At 46.6% G+C, this 15,965-nt stretch overlaps 1 protein-coding gene across 1 annotated transcript in view; it reads right to left on the reverse strand.

Moving 5' to 3' along the window:
- Positions 1-7,776: 7,776 nt before the first annotated feature.
- The window catches only part of LOC125517003 (vacuolar protein-sorting-associated protein 33 homolog), a 15,494-nt gene continuing 7,305 nt past the window's right edge, over positions 7,777-15,965 (reverse strand). The window contains exon 13 of the mRNA XM_048682241.1: positions 7,777-7,893. Within this exon, the coding sequence (XP_048538198.1) occupies positions 7,777-7,893 (117 nt within the window). The remainder of the gene's footprint in view (positions 7,894-15,965) is intronic.

Here is a 15,965-nt window from a genome sequence, read left to right on the forward strand (position 1 = left end):
GCGCTTGATTCGCCTTTCACACAATAAAAGCAAAAGTTGAGCAACTGAAGACGCACATCTTTTGCCTCATGATAAATGACAATGAAAGCACTCATCATGTTTGGAGTAAGACATTTAGAACAGTAGAATATGCATTTGTGTATTATGTTCTTAGGCCACTTGGTTTCGTGCCAATAGAGTGAATAAATTGTCGCTGATCAAAAATCCCCCCCCCCCCCCCCCCCCCCCCCCCCCCCCCCCCCCCCCCCCCCCCCCCCAAAAACCCCCCCCCCCCCCCCCCCGCGTCGTCCCGCTCCGGGCGACTCGGGGCGAAACCCTAGCCGCCCGCCGGTTTCCCCCCGCCTCCCCTCCTCCTCCCCCGCCGCCGCCGGTAGCCGCCCGCGCGGTGGTAGGCGGCGGCGGGTTTCCCCGCGCACCCGCCTCGACGTTGGAGGCGCCCCCACCCCGCACCAGACACCGCCACCCGCCTCCCCAGCTCCTGGTGGCCGCCGACGCAGGCCCTCTGTGGCGGCCGTCGGTCGTCGGAGCTGTCGCTACCCTCCTCCCGATCCGGTGTGGGGGTCTCCTGGGAAGGTCCGACTACCAGATCAGGCCGACTCGGCCCTGGATCGGCGCCGGCTCCTCTCTGGCGGCTAGTGGGCCGGGGATCGCTGGATCCGCCCGGATCTGGTCGGCGCGGCCCTGCCTCGTCGCCCGGCTTGGGTGCTCGCGGTGTGGTCTCCTTGGTGGCGGCGGTGTGGGTCATTCTCTGTGTTTTGATGGGATGTGCGCGGTGGGTGGATGCCGGGGCGGCGGCCTCGGGCGGTGTGGACGGCGTGGCCTCTCGACGGGCGACGACCGTGGGAGCTGGTGGTCCGCGACTTCGGCTGTGCGGGTGGCGAGGTCTCGGTGGACGTCTACTACGGTGGGTCGGGGTGCCCCGTCACCTGGCGTGCCTGCTTCGATGAAGTCCAACGCCTTCTCCGGCTGCGTGTGCTCCCCTGGCCAGGTCTTTGGCCGGGTGGATGGGACGGGGGCGGGATCGGGGGAAACCCTTGTCCGTCGGCGGAGGCCACGACAATGGCGGCGCCTTGTGGGCGTCGGTTCCCTTCTTGGAGGCCTTGTCGAAGTCCTATCCCGTTTCTCACTGTGCTCTTCATTTGGGCGAAAGCTCTAGTTTCCCTTGCGGGCGACGGCGGCGTACTTTCGTCGCGTTCCTTCTTGAAGGCGTCTCCTGGGGTTCCCGGAATCACGGTGGGCGCTTTGTGCTGTGTGTGAGGTGTTTGGCGGCGGCAATGTGTGCGGCGTTTTATCTATTCTACCGCTGATCTTCATCTTGTGGTAGCGCTCCATTTGCTTTGCGATGTTCTAGCGTAGGTGGTGGTCGTCATTTGGCGTCATGATGGCGTTGATGGCGGAGGAGCCTGCCAAGGTTGGCACCTCAATCTGCTTGGAGATGGACCAGTGGAAGATGGTGAAGATGACACCTGTGAGTGCGTCAGACCAGTTTATGCTCCAGACCCGGTATGTGGCTAGGCTGGGGATTCCGGCTTTTGATGATAGGATTAGATGAGTGGTCTGGGTAGTGGCCCAGCTAGCATCCCTTCATTATATGGATAGGAGTAGCGGCATATGTTGCCTAGATGGTGGATTCAGGCTTATTGTTGTAACACTTTGTAAGGTCCTCGAGAATAATAATCAATAAAGTGGCCGTATGCATCTCCCAGATACAGAGGCCGGGGGTCATCCTCTTTTTCTAAAAATAAATAAATCTTCTATGCGATTTTTTCCCAGAATGATGAAAGGGGCTTAAAATTGATATCTTCAGATTGATATCTCTCTCTGATCGTCAACACAATTCTTCTTCTCCTTCCTTAGATGAAGTGTTCTTTGCATGTTCATATAAGTAAAAAACACAACATCTACTGTTTGTGATTCTCCAGAATAGCCACAGTGAGAATCTGGTTTCCAGACCGTTGACAAAAGAATATTGCAGGTTGGGATTACTTGGAAATTAGTGCCATCAAAAGCATACTATTGACCACAATCTAAATTACAAATAGAATGCCTTGTAATAATATGGAGCATAAATTATTTACATAAAGTTAATCTAATGGTCAAAATAAGTTAACCTAATAGTCAAAACAAAAAGTGTGATTCGTAAAAAGAAGGCTAAACGTTCTAGATTCATTACTAAAAAGATAAAGATAATATATACAAATGATTGACCAATTCATAATCAATGAATAAGTTAGATAAGAAATTAATATTGTTATTCTATTAACACTAGCAGTAAAGTGCAGTGTTTGTAATCATTGGAGTAAAAAAGAAGCATGAAAAATCAATTCTGCATATAAATATATTACAGATCAACAATATGTCACAGCTAAGCCTCCATTTTATTTTGGTAAACTTTGGCCGAGGGCTAACCCCACTCACCACACAGAACTAAATCGCCATAAATGGCAACTATTACAACAGCGAAATAGTTTCACTTGTTACCTGCAAGCTAACATATCTGAGAGCATCTACATTCAGGAGCCTTAAACGTCCCACAAACGCTCGGGCAGACGGACCGGTTACTAACCGGAAAAAAATCCGACCCAGACGTACGCCTCAAACGCCCAAGATGATCGGCACCCCTCATATCCAGCTCAAATATGTGGCGGATATGGGTGGCCCGAGTGCGATCGGGCGCGTCCGCCACGTCAGACCTGGCTCATGCTGGCCCATCAACCCCACATATATTCGTCCCCATTCGCTTCCCGAACCAGGCCCTAGCTACTTCACTTTACTCCACTCCACTCCACTCCGCCCCAAGCTCATGTCCGGACATCTCCGACCTTCCCCAGCATGGAAGGCAGCGGATTTGACTCAGACCAATCCGGATCCGTCAACCGGGGTGTGGTTCCATGCGGATTGGAGGAGGTAATGGTCGTCCTCATTGCCCTCCACTGCTCCTGGGAGGACTGCGCCCGACCGACGGTGGGATCTGTCTGGCACAAAACCATTGCGTTAGCACAACGGGCGCTCGGATCCTCCAGGGCCAGATCATTGTGGTCCCTTAGCTTTCCCATCTCCAAGGGGCCGGAGTATGAGAGCTAACGGGACTGTTGTGCCCGCCGTGGGAAGGAGCAGATGAGGGTATTCGAGGCCCGCCTCACTGTGGACATGGTGGCGGTGGAGGCAGCGGATGCGACGACGTGTGCAGTCGCGGAGTAGGAAGCCTCGTCCGCATCGTAAAGAAGCGGCAGCGGAGGAGCACGTGCGTCCTCGCCCAAGAGAAGAATTGGGCGGTCCGGGCCATCGCCGGACTGCTGCCTAAAGAGGAGAAGGAGGACAACGACGGGTCAGACAACTTCGGTAAAGAGCGGATCTGGTTTGATCCCTATTGCGTTTTTACCGCTACTTCCACGAGAAGGACGACAAGAGCGCCAGGATGGGCAGGCGTGGATGGTCTTCTCCATAGCTGGTACGTAGTAGAACATGCCAAATTTTGGTAGTCCTGATGTAATAGCCGGACGATATGTGTTGCATTGTTTATATAAGCTTTGCCTGTCTTTGTATGAACTTGAGGTGTGCTAATTGAGGTTAAAAAAATTGAGGTGTCATGTGCGAACAAAAAAATTAAGATGTGTCCGATCAGTGCTCGTGGACGCACCCGCTGTTTAGGGGTTCAAATTATCAAGTTCCGGTTGTAGATGCTCTGATCCGGTAAAACACAAAAATAAGAAAAGAGACCGATGAGGGTAGCACCAGCGCATGTTCCTTTGCTACACACATGTCAGATTTTTTTTAGAGAAAACCATCATGACTAGCTTTATTAATTAAACACAGGCATTACACCGTCCACAAGTGTCGAGACCGGGCAGCTCGGGGCTCCGCAGTCCAACTAAGAGAAGTATTATTACAATAAGAGCAATTAGCAAGCACATGCGCTGCTTTATTAAGAGAACGAAAACAATGTTTAAAGACGATCTCCCCAATCGAAGTAGACACATCCAAACACTTCGCAAAAATTGTTATCGCTGCATCCCACCATATAGATTGGCCGTCACAGAAATTTATAACATTTAGTGAGTCCGATTCAGCTTCGACTCGAGGAAACCCGGCCCAAGGAATTTGCATAGGTTAGCCCGTCCCTCATTTCCATTGATTCGGCCATCATAGCATCAGACGTATGAGTTATATAGATACACTGTGCAACAAGAAAGTTATCTTTTCACCTCTGATAACAGCCGCTGTCGCTCCTTTTCCTTCTTTTGCAAAAAAGGCCGCGTCAACGTTTAATTTCACAAACCCAATATCAGGCTTCATCCATGTGGGTTAGTCACACTTCTGGGGAGATTTGCCTCATGGAAGTTGGTAGCTATTGCCAACAACGTTGTATGCCATCTCATGGGTGGTGGTGGGTTACCATCATGTGTAAGTTCTCGATGAATACACCATAGATACTAGCAGGCAAACATGAGCACTTGTTTTACTTGTATGTTCGGTTTGATAGGTAGGATCATGTCTGGCGCAAGGAGCAAATGCTTAAGGATGACCGAGCCCAAGCGATCTACCCTCATTGCCTCCTGTATTATACTTGACATACCAAGGCGTTCCCATAGCTCTCTAGCATTGCAGCAATCGAACAGGAGGTGACGAACATCTTCCACATCTTGGTGGCATATAGGGCAAGCGCCATTTGTTCTCACATCCCTATTAGCGAGAACCGACTTTAGCGGTATGATTCCATGCAGAGCCCTCCAAATGTAAATCTGAATTTTACATGGAACCTTTTGTTTCCAAAGCATACTCCATACCGGCGGAGTTTCTGAGCCACTGGGTTGTTGCATCAATGTTGCATGAACCTGAAAAGTATGAATCCACTGTATCCAATAAGCTGATTTCACTGAAAAATACCCTTTATGATCTGGATGCCAGGCTATGAAATCTTCAAAGGCACCATAATTAAGAGAAATTTGAAGTATTCTGGTCGCGTCCACTGGATTGAAGATTTATCTAACCAAATCATCATCCCACCTTCTGGTCATAGGATCAACAAGATGATTTACCTTTGAGACCAAAGTTTGCCCCCTTTTCGAAATGACTCGCCTGTCTGGACATGTAGGGATCCAAGGATCAGACCATATGCACACATTCTCCATTGTTCCAATCCGCCATATGTACCCCAGTTTGAAAGTTTCAAGACCTTTCATGATACTCTACCAGGTAAACAAGGCTCCGCTTTTCAGACTAGCTTGAAGTAAACTCACATTGGGGTATATTTTGCTTTCAATACTCTAGCACACAAGGATTCAGGGTTGGTAATCAATCTCCAAACCTGCTTAGAAAGCATGGCAAGGTTAAATGAATAGAGATCATGAAACCCCACTCCACCCTCACATTTTGGGTAACATAGCTTCCACCATGTGTACCAATGCATCCTCCTGTGTTCTTCACCATCTCCCCACCAGAGCTGTGCAATCAAATCACTTATCTCTTTACATAGACCCTTAGGTAGGCTGAAGACAGACATAGCAAACCGTGAAATAGCATGTGCCACAGATTTTAGTAGTATATCTTTACCCCTAGTTGATAGTTGTTTTTCCATCCATCCCTTTAATTTCTCTATGATTCTTTCATAGAAATGCCTGAAACAGCCGCTTCTATCTGCACCTACCATTGTTGGGAGCCCAAGATATTTATCAAATAGAGCCTCAGTGTCAATGTGTAATTCCCGGCAGATCTCAGTCCTAGATGTCACAGGTGTATTAGGACTAAAAAAATACTGCTTTTAACCAAACTCACCATTTGCCCCGAGCTTTGACAGTAGGCTTCTAGGACTTGTTGTAAGGAAGCTGCATTTAACAGATCTGCTTTCATCAGAATCAGAGAATTATCAGCGAATAAAACGTGTGATAATGATGGTGCATTTCTGCACACTATGACTCCCTCTATGCCACAAGCTTCTTCAAATTGCAACAAACTAGAAAAACCCTCTGCACACAGGAGAAAAATGTTTTTTTAGAAAAGGAGGAGGACCCCCGGCCTCTGCATCTGGGCGATGCATACGGCCATTTTATTAGTTATTCTCACAAGACCTTATAAAGTCATACAACAGTAAGACTAAAGCCACCGTCTAAGCAACAACTGTCGCTACTCCTATCCAAATGATGAAGGGGCACTGATAGTTTGGGCCTAATACCAAACAGACATCGCAGCCAAACCTAAACATCTAAGACCCGAGGTCCCAACCAGGACGCCTGCCGGGTATGGGGCACCTACCAGTCCGGCGCACTCCTCAACCAGGACGCCTGCCTGGTATGAGGTCACCGCAGCCACTTGCCACCAATCCATCTTCAGTGTTGTACTGCTGCACCACCTTGCCCGACCTCGCTGCCATCGACGCCACCACGACGCCTGATAACGTCACCCTCCTGCGCGAGTCCCTCGCCACACATCGGGCACCGAGTCTCCACTGCGCCACGCCGCCGAGAAACGCCATCATTAATGTGTAGGATGGAACACCGCTCCACCAATTATTCCGTCCACTAGTCCCTCGAGCCCATGTACACCTCCAAGAATGACGCCACAAGAGGGAAACGACACAATAATGCCTCTGTCATCCGGTCTACTGATCTAGGGTTTCCCCCAGAGGTAGCTGATAGTGGCCTGGAACTTCTCAACAACGATGCCTTCAACAAGGGAACGACACCGAATAGTGCCGCCATCGCCGGCCTCGGCAGCAGCCGCGAGCAGGTCTTCACCCAGATCTGTTCCAATGGCCTCCATCAAGCGTCTCATGCACAGATCGTCCACCACCGTGGCTGCCGCGTCGCCCATCACGAGTCCACAGCCGCCGACACATCCTCCGCCATCCGGGGCCGCCGCCCCATGATCCAGCCCTCGCCGGCCGCCGAAACGAAGCCATCGAGCCCCATCGAGGGCGGCCAATGGGGGCAGAGAAGCTAGATCTGGCCAAGCCCGGCCAGGATCTGGCCTCTCCCCGCGCCGAAGCCACTCCCGCGGCCCTGCATCTCGCCCGCGCTCGAGGCAACGCAGGCAGCGCATGCGCACGCAACACCGTGGAAAGAGGAAACGCCCCGCCGCCACCTTCCCTGGGGCGCGCGCGGACTTCACTGGCGGCCCCTCCAGCGGCGGCAAAGCGAGGGAGGGGGCGAGGGGGATCTGGCAACGGCTGCGCTAGGGCTCCCCCATGTCGCCCGGGGGCGACGCGGGGGCGAGAGGAGACACAAGAGAAAAAGGTAGGGGAAAGTGGACCCCTGCCTAATGCCCCTACTCGGAACAAACACATCTGTTTCCTGCGAGTTGAATCTTATTATATATTTAATAGAACTCACACATGCCATCATCATTTCAACCCATTGGTCATGGAATCCTAACTTCACCATCATATCATGCAAAAATGACCACTCCACTTCTTCATAAGCCTTGTGCATATCTAACTTTACTGCATCAATCCTGTCTGACCAGCCCTCTTATTCCTAATTTTATGCACACATTCATAAGCTATGAGAATGTTATTCGTTATCATCCTACCGGGTACAAAAGCACTCTGCAAGATACTCTTGAGTCGGAATGCAAGCATTTTAGAGATGATCTTATATAAAACGTTGCATAAACTAATGAGACAGAATTGGGCTACCAGCTCTGGATTATCCACCTTGGGAATCATGACAATAGTTGTAGCGTTCCACTCCTCCGGAATCTGGCAAGAATTGATAGCCAAGATGCTAGTACTTTTTGAAAAAAATTGCATGTAATCCATCAGGGCGTGGAGCCTTCAAATCACCATACTGAAAACAACCTTTTAACATCTTCGGCAGTAAATGGCGCCATCAAGAAGTTATTCATTTGTTCCGTCACCTTATGTTGTACTTTTTCCAAGACATTTGGGTTTGCATGCTGCACCCAAGATGTGAACAAATGTGAGAAATAGGTCTGATTATGAGAATTTAATTCCGGCATACCTTCTACCCAATTTCCTCCATCTTTTAGTTTCTTGATGAAGTTTCTTTTCCTTCTCGCAGAAGCAAATGCCTGAAAGAAGGCAGTATTTTGATCACCACGACATTTGTCTGGTTTGGATCTCTTCCAACTCAAGCAGATACTCAATGAGTTCGGCCAGTTCCGCTCTTTTCACATCATTATCATCATTCATGGGACCACACATAACTTCCTCAAGTTCTCTTCGAGATTTTATTAATCTTTTCTATGGTTTTTTGAGGACCCATTTGTTGGCGCCGCATCACATGGCAGCCTGACATCTCGTTTCCTTTGCGCGTAACCGAAAACTGAAGGAAATATGCCCTAGAGGCAATAATAAAGTTATTATTTATTTCCTTATATCATGATAAATGTTCATTATGCATGCTAGAATTGTATTAACCGGAAACATAATACATGTGTGAATACATAGACAAACAGAGTGTCACTAGTATGCATCTACTTGATTAGCTCGTTAATCAAAGATGGTTATGTTTCCTAACCATGAACAAGGAGTTGTTATTTGATTAACGGGATCACATCATTAGGTGAATGATCTGATTGACATGACCCATTCCATTAGCTTAGCACCCGATCGTTTAGTATGTTGCTATTGCTTTCTTCATGACTTATACATGTTCCTATGACTATGAGATTATGCAACTCCCGTTTGCCGGAGGAACACTTTGTGTGCTACCAAACGTCACAATGTAAATGGGTGATTATAAAGGTGCTCTAAAGGTGTCTACAAAGGTACATGTTGGGTTGGCGTATTTCGAGATTAGGATTTCTCATTCCGATTGTCGGAGAGGTATCTCTGGGCCCTCTCGGTAATGCACATCACATAAGCCTTGCAAGCATTGCAACTAATGAGTTAGTTGCGAGTTGATGTATTACAGAACGAGTAAAGAGACTTGCCGGTAATGAGATTGAACTAGGTATTGAGATACCGACGATCGAATCTCGGGCAAGTAACATACCGATGACAAAGGGAACAACGTATGTTGTTATGCGGTCTGACCGATAAAGATCTTCGTAGAATATGTAGGAGCCAATATGAGCATCCAGGTTCTGCTATTGGTTATTGACCGGAGACGTGTCTCGGTCATGTCTACATTGTTCTCGAACCCGTAGGGTCCGCACGCTTAAGGTTTCGATGACAGTTATATTATGAGTTTATGAGTTTTGATGTATCGAAGTTAGTTCGGAGTCCCGGATGTGATCACAGACATGACGAGGAGTCTCAAAATGGCCGAGACATAAATATTGATATATTGGATGGCTATATTCGGACACCGGAAGTGTTCCGGGTGAAATCGGGATTTTACCGGAATACCGGGAGGGTTACCGGAACCCCCCGGGAGCAATATGGGCCATATGGGCCTTAGTGGAAAGAGAAGGGGCAGCCAAAGATGGGCCGCGCGCCTCCTCCCCCCTGGTCCGAATTGGACTAGGAGAGGGGGGCGGCGCCCCCCTTTCCCTCTCCCTCCCCACTTCTTTCCCCCTCCTAGTAGGAGTCCTACTCCTACTAGGAGGAGGACTCCTCCTTGGCGCGCCATAGAGGCCGGCCGGCCTCCTCCCCTTGATCCTTTATATACGGGGGCAGGGGGCACCCCTTGACACACAAGTTGATCCACGTGATCATATTCTTAGCCGTGTGCGGTGCCCCCTTCCATCATAGTCCTCGATAATATTGTAGCGGTGCTTAGGCGAAGCCCTGCGACAGTAGTGCATCAAGATCGTCACCACGCCGTCGTGCTGACGGAACTCTTCCCCGACACTTTGCTGGATCAGAGTCCGGGGATCGTCATCGAGCTGAACGTGTGCTAGAACTCGGAGGTGCCGTAGTTTCGGTGCTTGATCGGTCGGGTCGTGGAGACGTACGACTACATCAACCAAACGCTTCCGTTGTCGATCTAGAAGGGTACGTAGATCACACTCTCCCCTCTCGTTGCTATGCATCACCATGATCTTGCGTGTGCGTAGGAATTTTTTTGAAATTACTACGTTCCCCAACAGTGGCATCCGAGCCTAGGTTTTATATGTTGATGTTATATGCACGAGTAGAACACAAGTGAGTTGTGGGCGATATAAGTCATACTGCTTACCAGCATGTCATACTTTGGTTCGGCGGTATTGTTGGACGAAGCGGCCCGGACCGACATTACGCGTACGCTTACGCGAGACCGGTTCTCCCGACGTGCTTTGCACATAGGTGGCTTGCGGGTGATAGTTTCTCCAACTTTAGTTGAACTGAGTGTGGCTACGCCCGGTCCTTGCGAAGCTTAAAACAGCACCAACTTGACAAACTATCGTTGTGGTTTTGATGCGTAGGTAAGATTGGTTCTTGCTTAAGCCCGTAGCAGCCACGTAAAACTTGCAACAACAAAGTAGAGGACGTCTAACTTGTTTTTGCAGGGCATGTTGTGATGTGATATGGTCAAGACATGATGCTAAATTTTATTGTATGAGATGATCATGTTTTGTAACCGAGTTATCGGCAACTGGCAGGAGCCATATGGTTGTCGCTTTATTGTATGCAATGCAATCGCGCTGTAATGCTTTACTTTATCACTAAGCGGTAGCGATAGTCGTGGAAGCATAAGATTGGCGAGACAACAACGATGCTACGATGTAGATCAAGGTGTCGCGCCGATGACGATGGTGATCACGACGATGCTTCGAAGATGGAGATCACAAGCACAAGATGATGATGGCCATATCATATCACTTATATTGATTGCATGTGATGTTTATCTTTTATGCATCTTATCTTGCTTTGATTGACGGTAGCATTATAAGATGATCTCTCACTAATTATCAAGAAGTGTTCTCCCTGAGTATGCACCGTTGCGAAAGTTCTTCGTGCTGAGACACCACGTGATGATCGGGTGTGATAGGCTCTACGTTCAAATACAACGGGTGCAAAACAGTTGCACACGCGGAATACTCATGTTATACTTGACGAGCCAAGCATATACAGATATGGCCTCAGAACACGGAGACCAAAAGGTCGAGCGTGAATCATATAGTAGATATGATCAACATAGTGATGTTCACCAATGAAACTACTCCATATCACGTGATGATCGGACATGGTTTAGTTGATTTGGATCACGTAATCACTTAGAGGATTAGAGGGATGTCTATCTAAGTGGGAGTTCTTTAAGTAAATTAATTGAACCTAAATTTATCATGAAACTTAGTACCTGATAGTATCTTGCTTGTTTATGCTTGATTGTAGATAGATGGCTCGTGCTGTTGTTCCGTTGAATTTTAATGCGTTCCTTGAGAAAGCAAAGTTGAAAGATGATGGTAGCAATTACACGGACTGGGTCCATAACTTGAGGATTATCCTCATTGCTGCACAGAAGAATTACGTCCTGGAAGCACCGCTGGGTGCCAGGCCTGCTGCTGGAGCAACACCAGATGTTATGAACGTCTGGCAGAGCAAAGCTGATGACTACTCGATAGTTCAGTGTGCCATGCTTTACGGCTTAGAATCGGGACTTCAACGACGTTTTGAACGTCATGGAGCATATGAGATGTTCCAGGAGTTGAAGTTAATATTTCAAGCCAATGCCCGGATTGAGAGATATGAAGTCTCCAATAAGTTCTATAGCTGCAAGATGGAGGAGAACAGTTCTGTCAGTGAGCATATACTCAAAATGTCTGGGTATAATAATCACTTGATTCAATTGGGAGTTAATCTTCCATATGATTGCGTCATTGACAAAATTCTCCAATCACTGCCACCAAGCTACAAGAGCTTCGTGATGACTATAATATGCAAGGGATGAATAAGACTATTCCCGAGCTCTTCGCAATGCTGAAAGCTGCGGAGGTAGAAATCAAGAAGGAGCATCAAGTGTTGATGGTCAACAAGACCACTAGTTTCAAGAAAAAGGGCAAAGGGAAGAAGAAGGGGAACTTCAAAAAGAACGGCAAGCAAGTTGCTGCTCAAGAGAAGAAACCCAAACCTGGACCTAAGCCTGAAACTGAGTGCTTCTACTGCAAGCAGACTGGTCACTGGAAGCGGAACTGCCGCAAGTATTTGGCGGATAAGAAGGATGGCAAGGTGAACAAAGGTATATGTGATATACATGTTATTGATGTGTACCTTACTAATGCTCGCAGTAGCACCTAGGTATTTGATACTGGTTCTGTTGCTAATATTTGCAACTCGAAACAGGGACTACGGATTAAGCGAAGATTGGCTAAGGACGAGGTGACGATGCGCGTGGGAAACGGTTCCAAAGTCGATGTGATCGCAGTCGTCACGCTACCTCTACATCTACCTTCGGGATTAATATTAGACCTAAATAATTGTTATTTGGTGCCAGCGTTAAGCATGAACATTATATCTGGATCTTGTTTGATGCGAGACGGTTACTCATTTAAATTTGAGAATAATGGTTGTTCTATTTATATGAGTAATATCTTTTATGGTCATGTACCCTTAAAGAGTGGTCTATTTTTGTTGAATCTCGATAGTAGTGACACACATATTCATAGTGTTGAAGCCAAAAGATGCAGAGTTGATAATGATAGTGCAACTTATTTGTGGCACTGCCGTTTAGGTCATATCGGTGTAAAGCGCATGAAGAAACTCCATACTGATGGACTTTTGGAACCACTTGATTATGAATCACTTGGTACTTGCGAACCGTGCCTCATGGGCAAGATGACTAAAACACCGTTCTCCGGTACTATGGAGAGAGCAACAGATTTATTGGAAATCATACATACAGATGTATGTGGTCCGATGAATATTGACGCTCGTGGCGGATATCGTTATTTTCTCACCTTCACAGATGACTTAAGCAGATATGGGTATATCTACTTAATGAAACATAAGTCTGAAACGTTTGAGAAGTTTAAAGAATTTTAGAGTGAAGTTGAAAATCATCGTAACAAGAAAATAAAGTTTCTATGATCTGATCGTGGAGGAGAATATTTGAGTTACGAGTTTGGTGTACATTTGAAAAATTGTGGAATAGTTTCGCAACTCACGCCACCCGGAACACCACAGCGTAATGGTGTGTCCGAACGTCGTAATCGTACTTTACTAGATATGGTGCGATCTATGATGTCTCTTACTGATTTACCGCTATCGTTTTGGGGTTATGCTTTGGAGACGGTCGCATTCACGTTAAATAGGGCACCATCAAAATCCGTTGAGACGACGCCTTATGAACTATGATTTAGCAAGAAACCAAAGTTGTCGTTTCTGAAAGTTTGGGGCTGTGATGCTTATGTGAAAAAGCTTCAACCTGATAAGCTTGAACCCAAATCGGAGAAATGTGTCTTCATAGGATATCCAAAGGAGACTACTGGATACACCTTCTATCACAGATCCGAAGGCAAGACTTTTGTTGCTAAGTTCGGAAACTTTCTGGAGAAGGAGTTTCTCTCGAAAGAAGTGAGTGGGAGGAAAGTAGAACTTGACGAGGTAACTGTACCTACTCCCTTATTGGAAAGTAGTACATCACAAAAACCTGTTTTTGTGACACCTACACCAGTTAGTGAGGAAGCTAATGATGATGATCATGAAACTTCAGAACAAGATACTACTGAACCTCGTAGATCAACCAGAGTGAGATCCGCGCCAGAGTGGTACGGTAATCCTGTTCTGGAAGTCATGCTACTAGATCATGATGAACCTACGAACTATGAAGAAGCGATGGTGAGCCCAGATTCCGCAAAATGGCTTGAAGCCATGAAATCTGAGATGGGATCCATGTATGAGAACAAAGTATGGACTTTGGTTGACTTGCCCGATGATCGGCAAGCAATTGAGAATAAATGGATCTTCAAGAAGAAGACTGACGCTGACGGTAATATTACTGTCTACAAAGCTCAACTTGTCGCAAAAGGTTTTCGGCAAGTTCAAGGGATTGACTACGATGAGACCTTCTCACCCGTAGCGATGCTTAAGTCTGTCCGAATCATGTTAGCAATTGCCGCATTTTATGATTATGAAATTTGGCAGATGGATGTCAAAACTGCATTCCTGAATGGATTTCTGGAACAAGAGTTGTATATGATGCAACCAGAAGGTTTTGTCGATCCAAAGGGAGCTAACAAAGTGTGCAAGCTCCAGCGATCCATTTATGGACTGGTGCAAGCCTCTCGGAGTTGGAATAAACGTTTTGATAGTGTGATCAAAGCATTTGGTTTTATACAGGCTTTTGGAGAAGCCTGTATTTACAAGAAAGTGAGTGGGAGCTCTGTAGCATTTCTGATATTATATGTGGATGACATATTACTAATTGGAAATGATATAGAATTTCTGGATAGCATAAAGGGATACTTGAATAAGAGTTCTTCAATGAAAGACCTCGGTGAAGCTGCTTACATATTAGGCATTAAGATCTATAGAGATAGATCAAGACGCTTAATTGGACTTCACAAAGCACATACCTTGACAAAGTTTTGGAGAAGTTCAAAATGGATCAAGCAAAGAAAGGGTTCTTGCCTGTGTTACAAGGTGTGAAGTTGAGTAAGACTCGATGCCCGACCACTGCAGAAGATAGAGAGAAAATGAAAGATGTTCCCTATGCTTCAGCCATAGGCTCTATCATGTATGCAATGCTGTGTACCAGACCTGATGTGTGCCTTGCTATAAGTCTAGCAGGGAGGTACCAAAGTGATCCAGGAGTGGATCACTGGACAGCGGTCAAGAACATCCTGAAATACCTAAAAAGGACTAAGGATATGTTTCTCATATATGGAGGTGACAAAGAGCTCATCGTAAAAGGTTACGTTGATGCAAGCTTTGACACTGATCCGGACGATTCTAAATCGCAAACCGGATACGTGTTTACATTAAACGGTGGAGCTGTCAGTTAGTGCAGTTCTAAACAAAGCGTTGTGGCGGGATCTACATGTGAAGCGGAGTACATAGCTGCTTCGGAAGCAGCAAATGAAGGAGTCTGGATGAAGGAGTTCATATCCGATCTAGGTGTCATACCTAGTGCATCGGGTCCAATGAAAATCTTTTGTGACAATACTGGTGCAATTGCCTTGGCAAAGGAATCCAGATTTCACAAGAGAACCAAGCACATCAAGAGACGCTTCAATTCCATCCGGGATCTAGTCCAGGTGGGAGACATAGAGATTTGCAAGATACATACGGATCTGAATGTTGCAGACCCGTTGACTAAGCCTCTTCCACGAGTAAAACATGATCAGCACCAAGGCTCCATGGGTGTTAGAATCATTATTGTGTAATCTAGATTATTGACTCTAGTGCAAGTGGGAGACTGAAGGAAATATGCCCTAGAGGCAATAATAAAGTTATTATTTATTTCCTTATATCATGATAAATGTTTATTATTCATGCTAGAATTGTATTAACCGGAAACATAATACATGTGTGAATACATAGACAAACAGAGTGTCACTAGTATGCCTCTACTTGACTAGCCCGTTAATCAAAGATGGTTATGTTTCCTAACCATGAACAAGGAGTTGTTATTGATTAACGGGATAACATCATTAGGTGAATGATCTGATTGACATGACCCATTCCATTAGCTTAGCACCCGATCGTTTAGTATGTTGCTATTGCTTTCTTCATGACTTATACATGTTCTTATGACTATGAGATTATGCAACTCCCGTTTGCCGGAGGAACACTTTGTGTCCTACCAAACGTCACAACGTAACTGGGTGATTATAAAGGAGCTCTACAGGTGTCTCCAAAGGTACATGTTGGGTTGGCGTATTTCGAGATTAGGATTTGTCACTCCGATTGTCGGAGAGGTATCTCTGGGCCCTCTCGGTAATGCACATCACATAAGCCTTGCAAGCATTGCAACTAATGAGTTAGTTGCGAGTTGATGTATTACAGAACGAGTAAAGAGACTTGCCGGTAATGAGATTGAACTAGGTATTGAGATACCGACGATCGAATCTCGGGCAAGTAACATACCGATGACAAAGGGAACAACGTATGTTGTTATGCGGTCTGACCGATAAAGATCTTC

Source organism: Triticum urartu, chromosome 6 (assembly GCF_003073215.2).
Source record: "Triticum urartu cultivar G1812 chromosome 6, Tu2.1, whole genome shotgun sequence".
Taxonomy (NCBI): domain Eukaryota; kingdom Viridiplantae; phylum Streptophyta; class Magnoliopsida; order Poales; family Poaceae; genus Triticum; species Triticum urartu.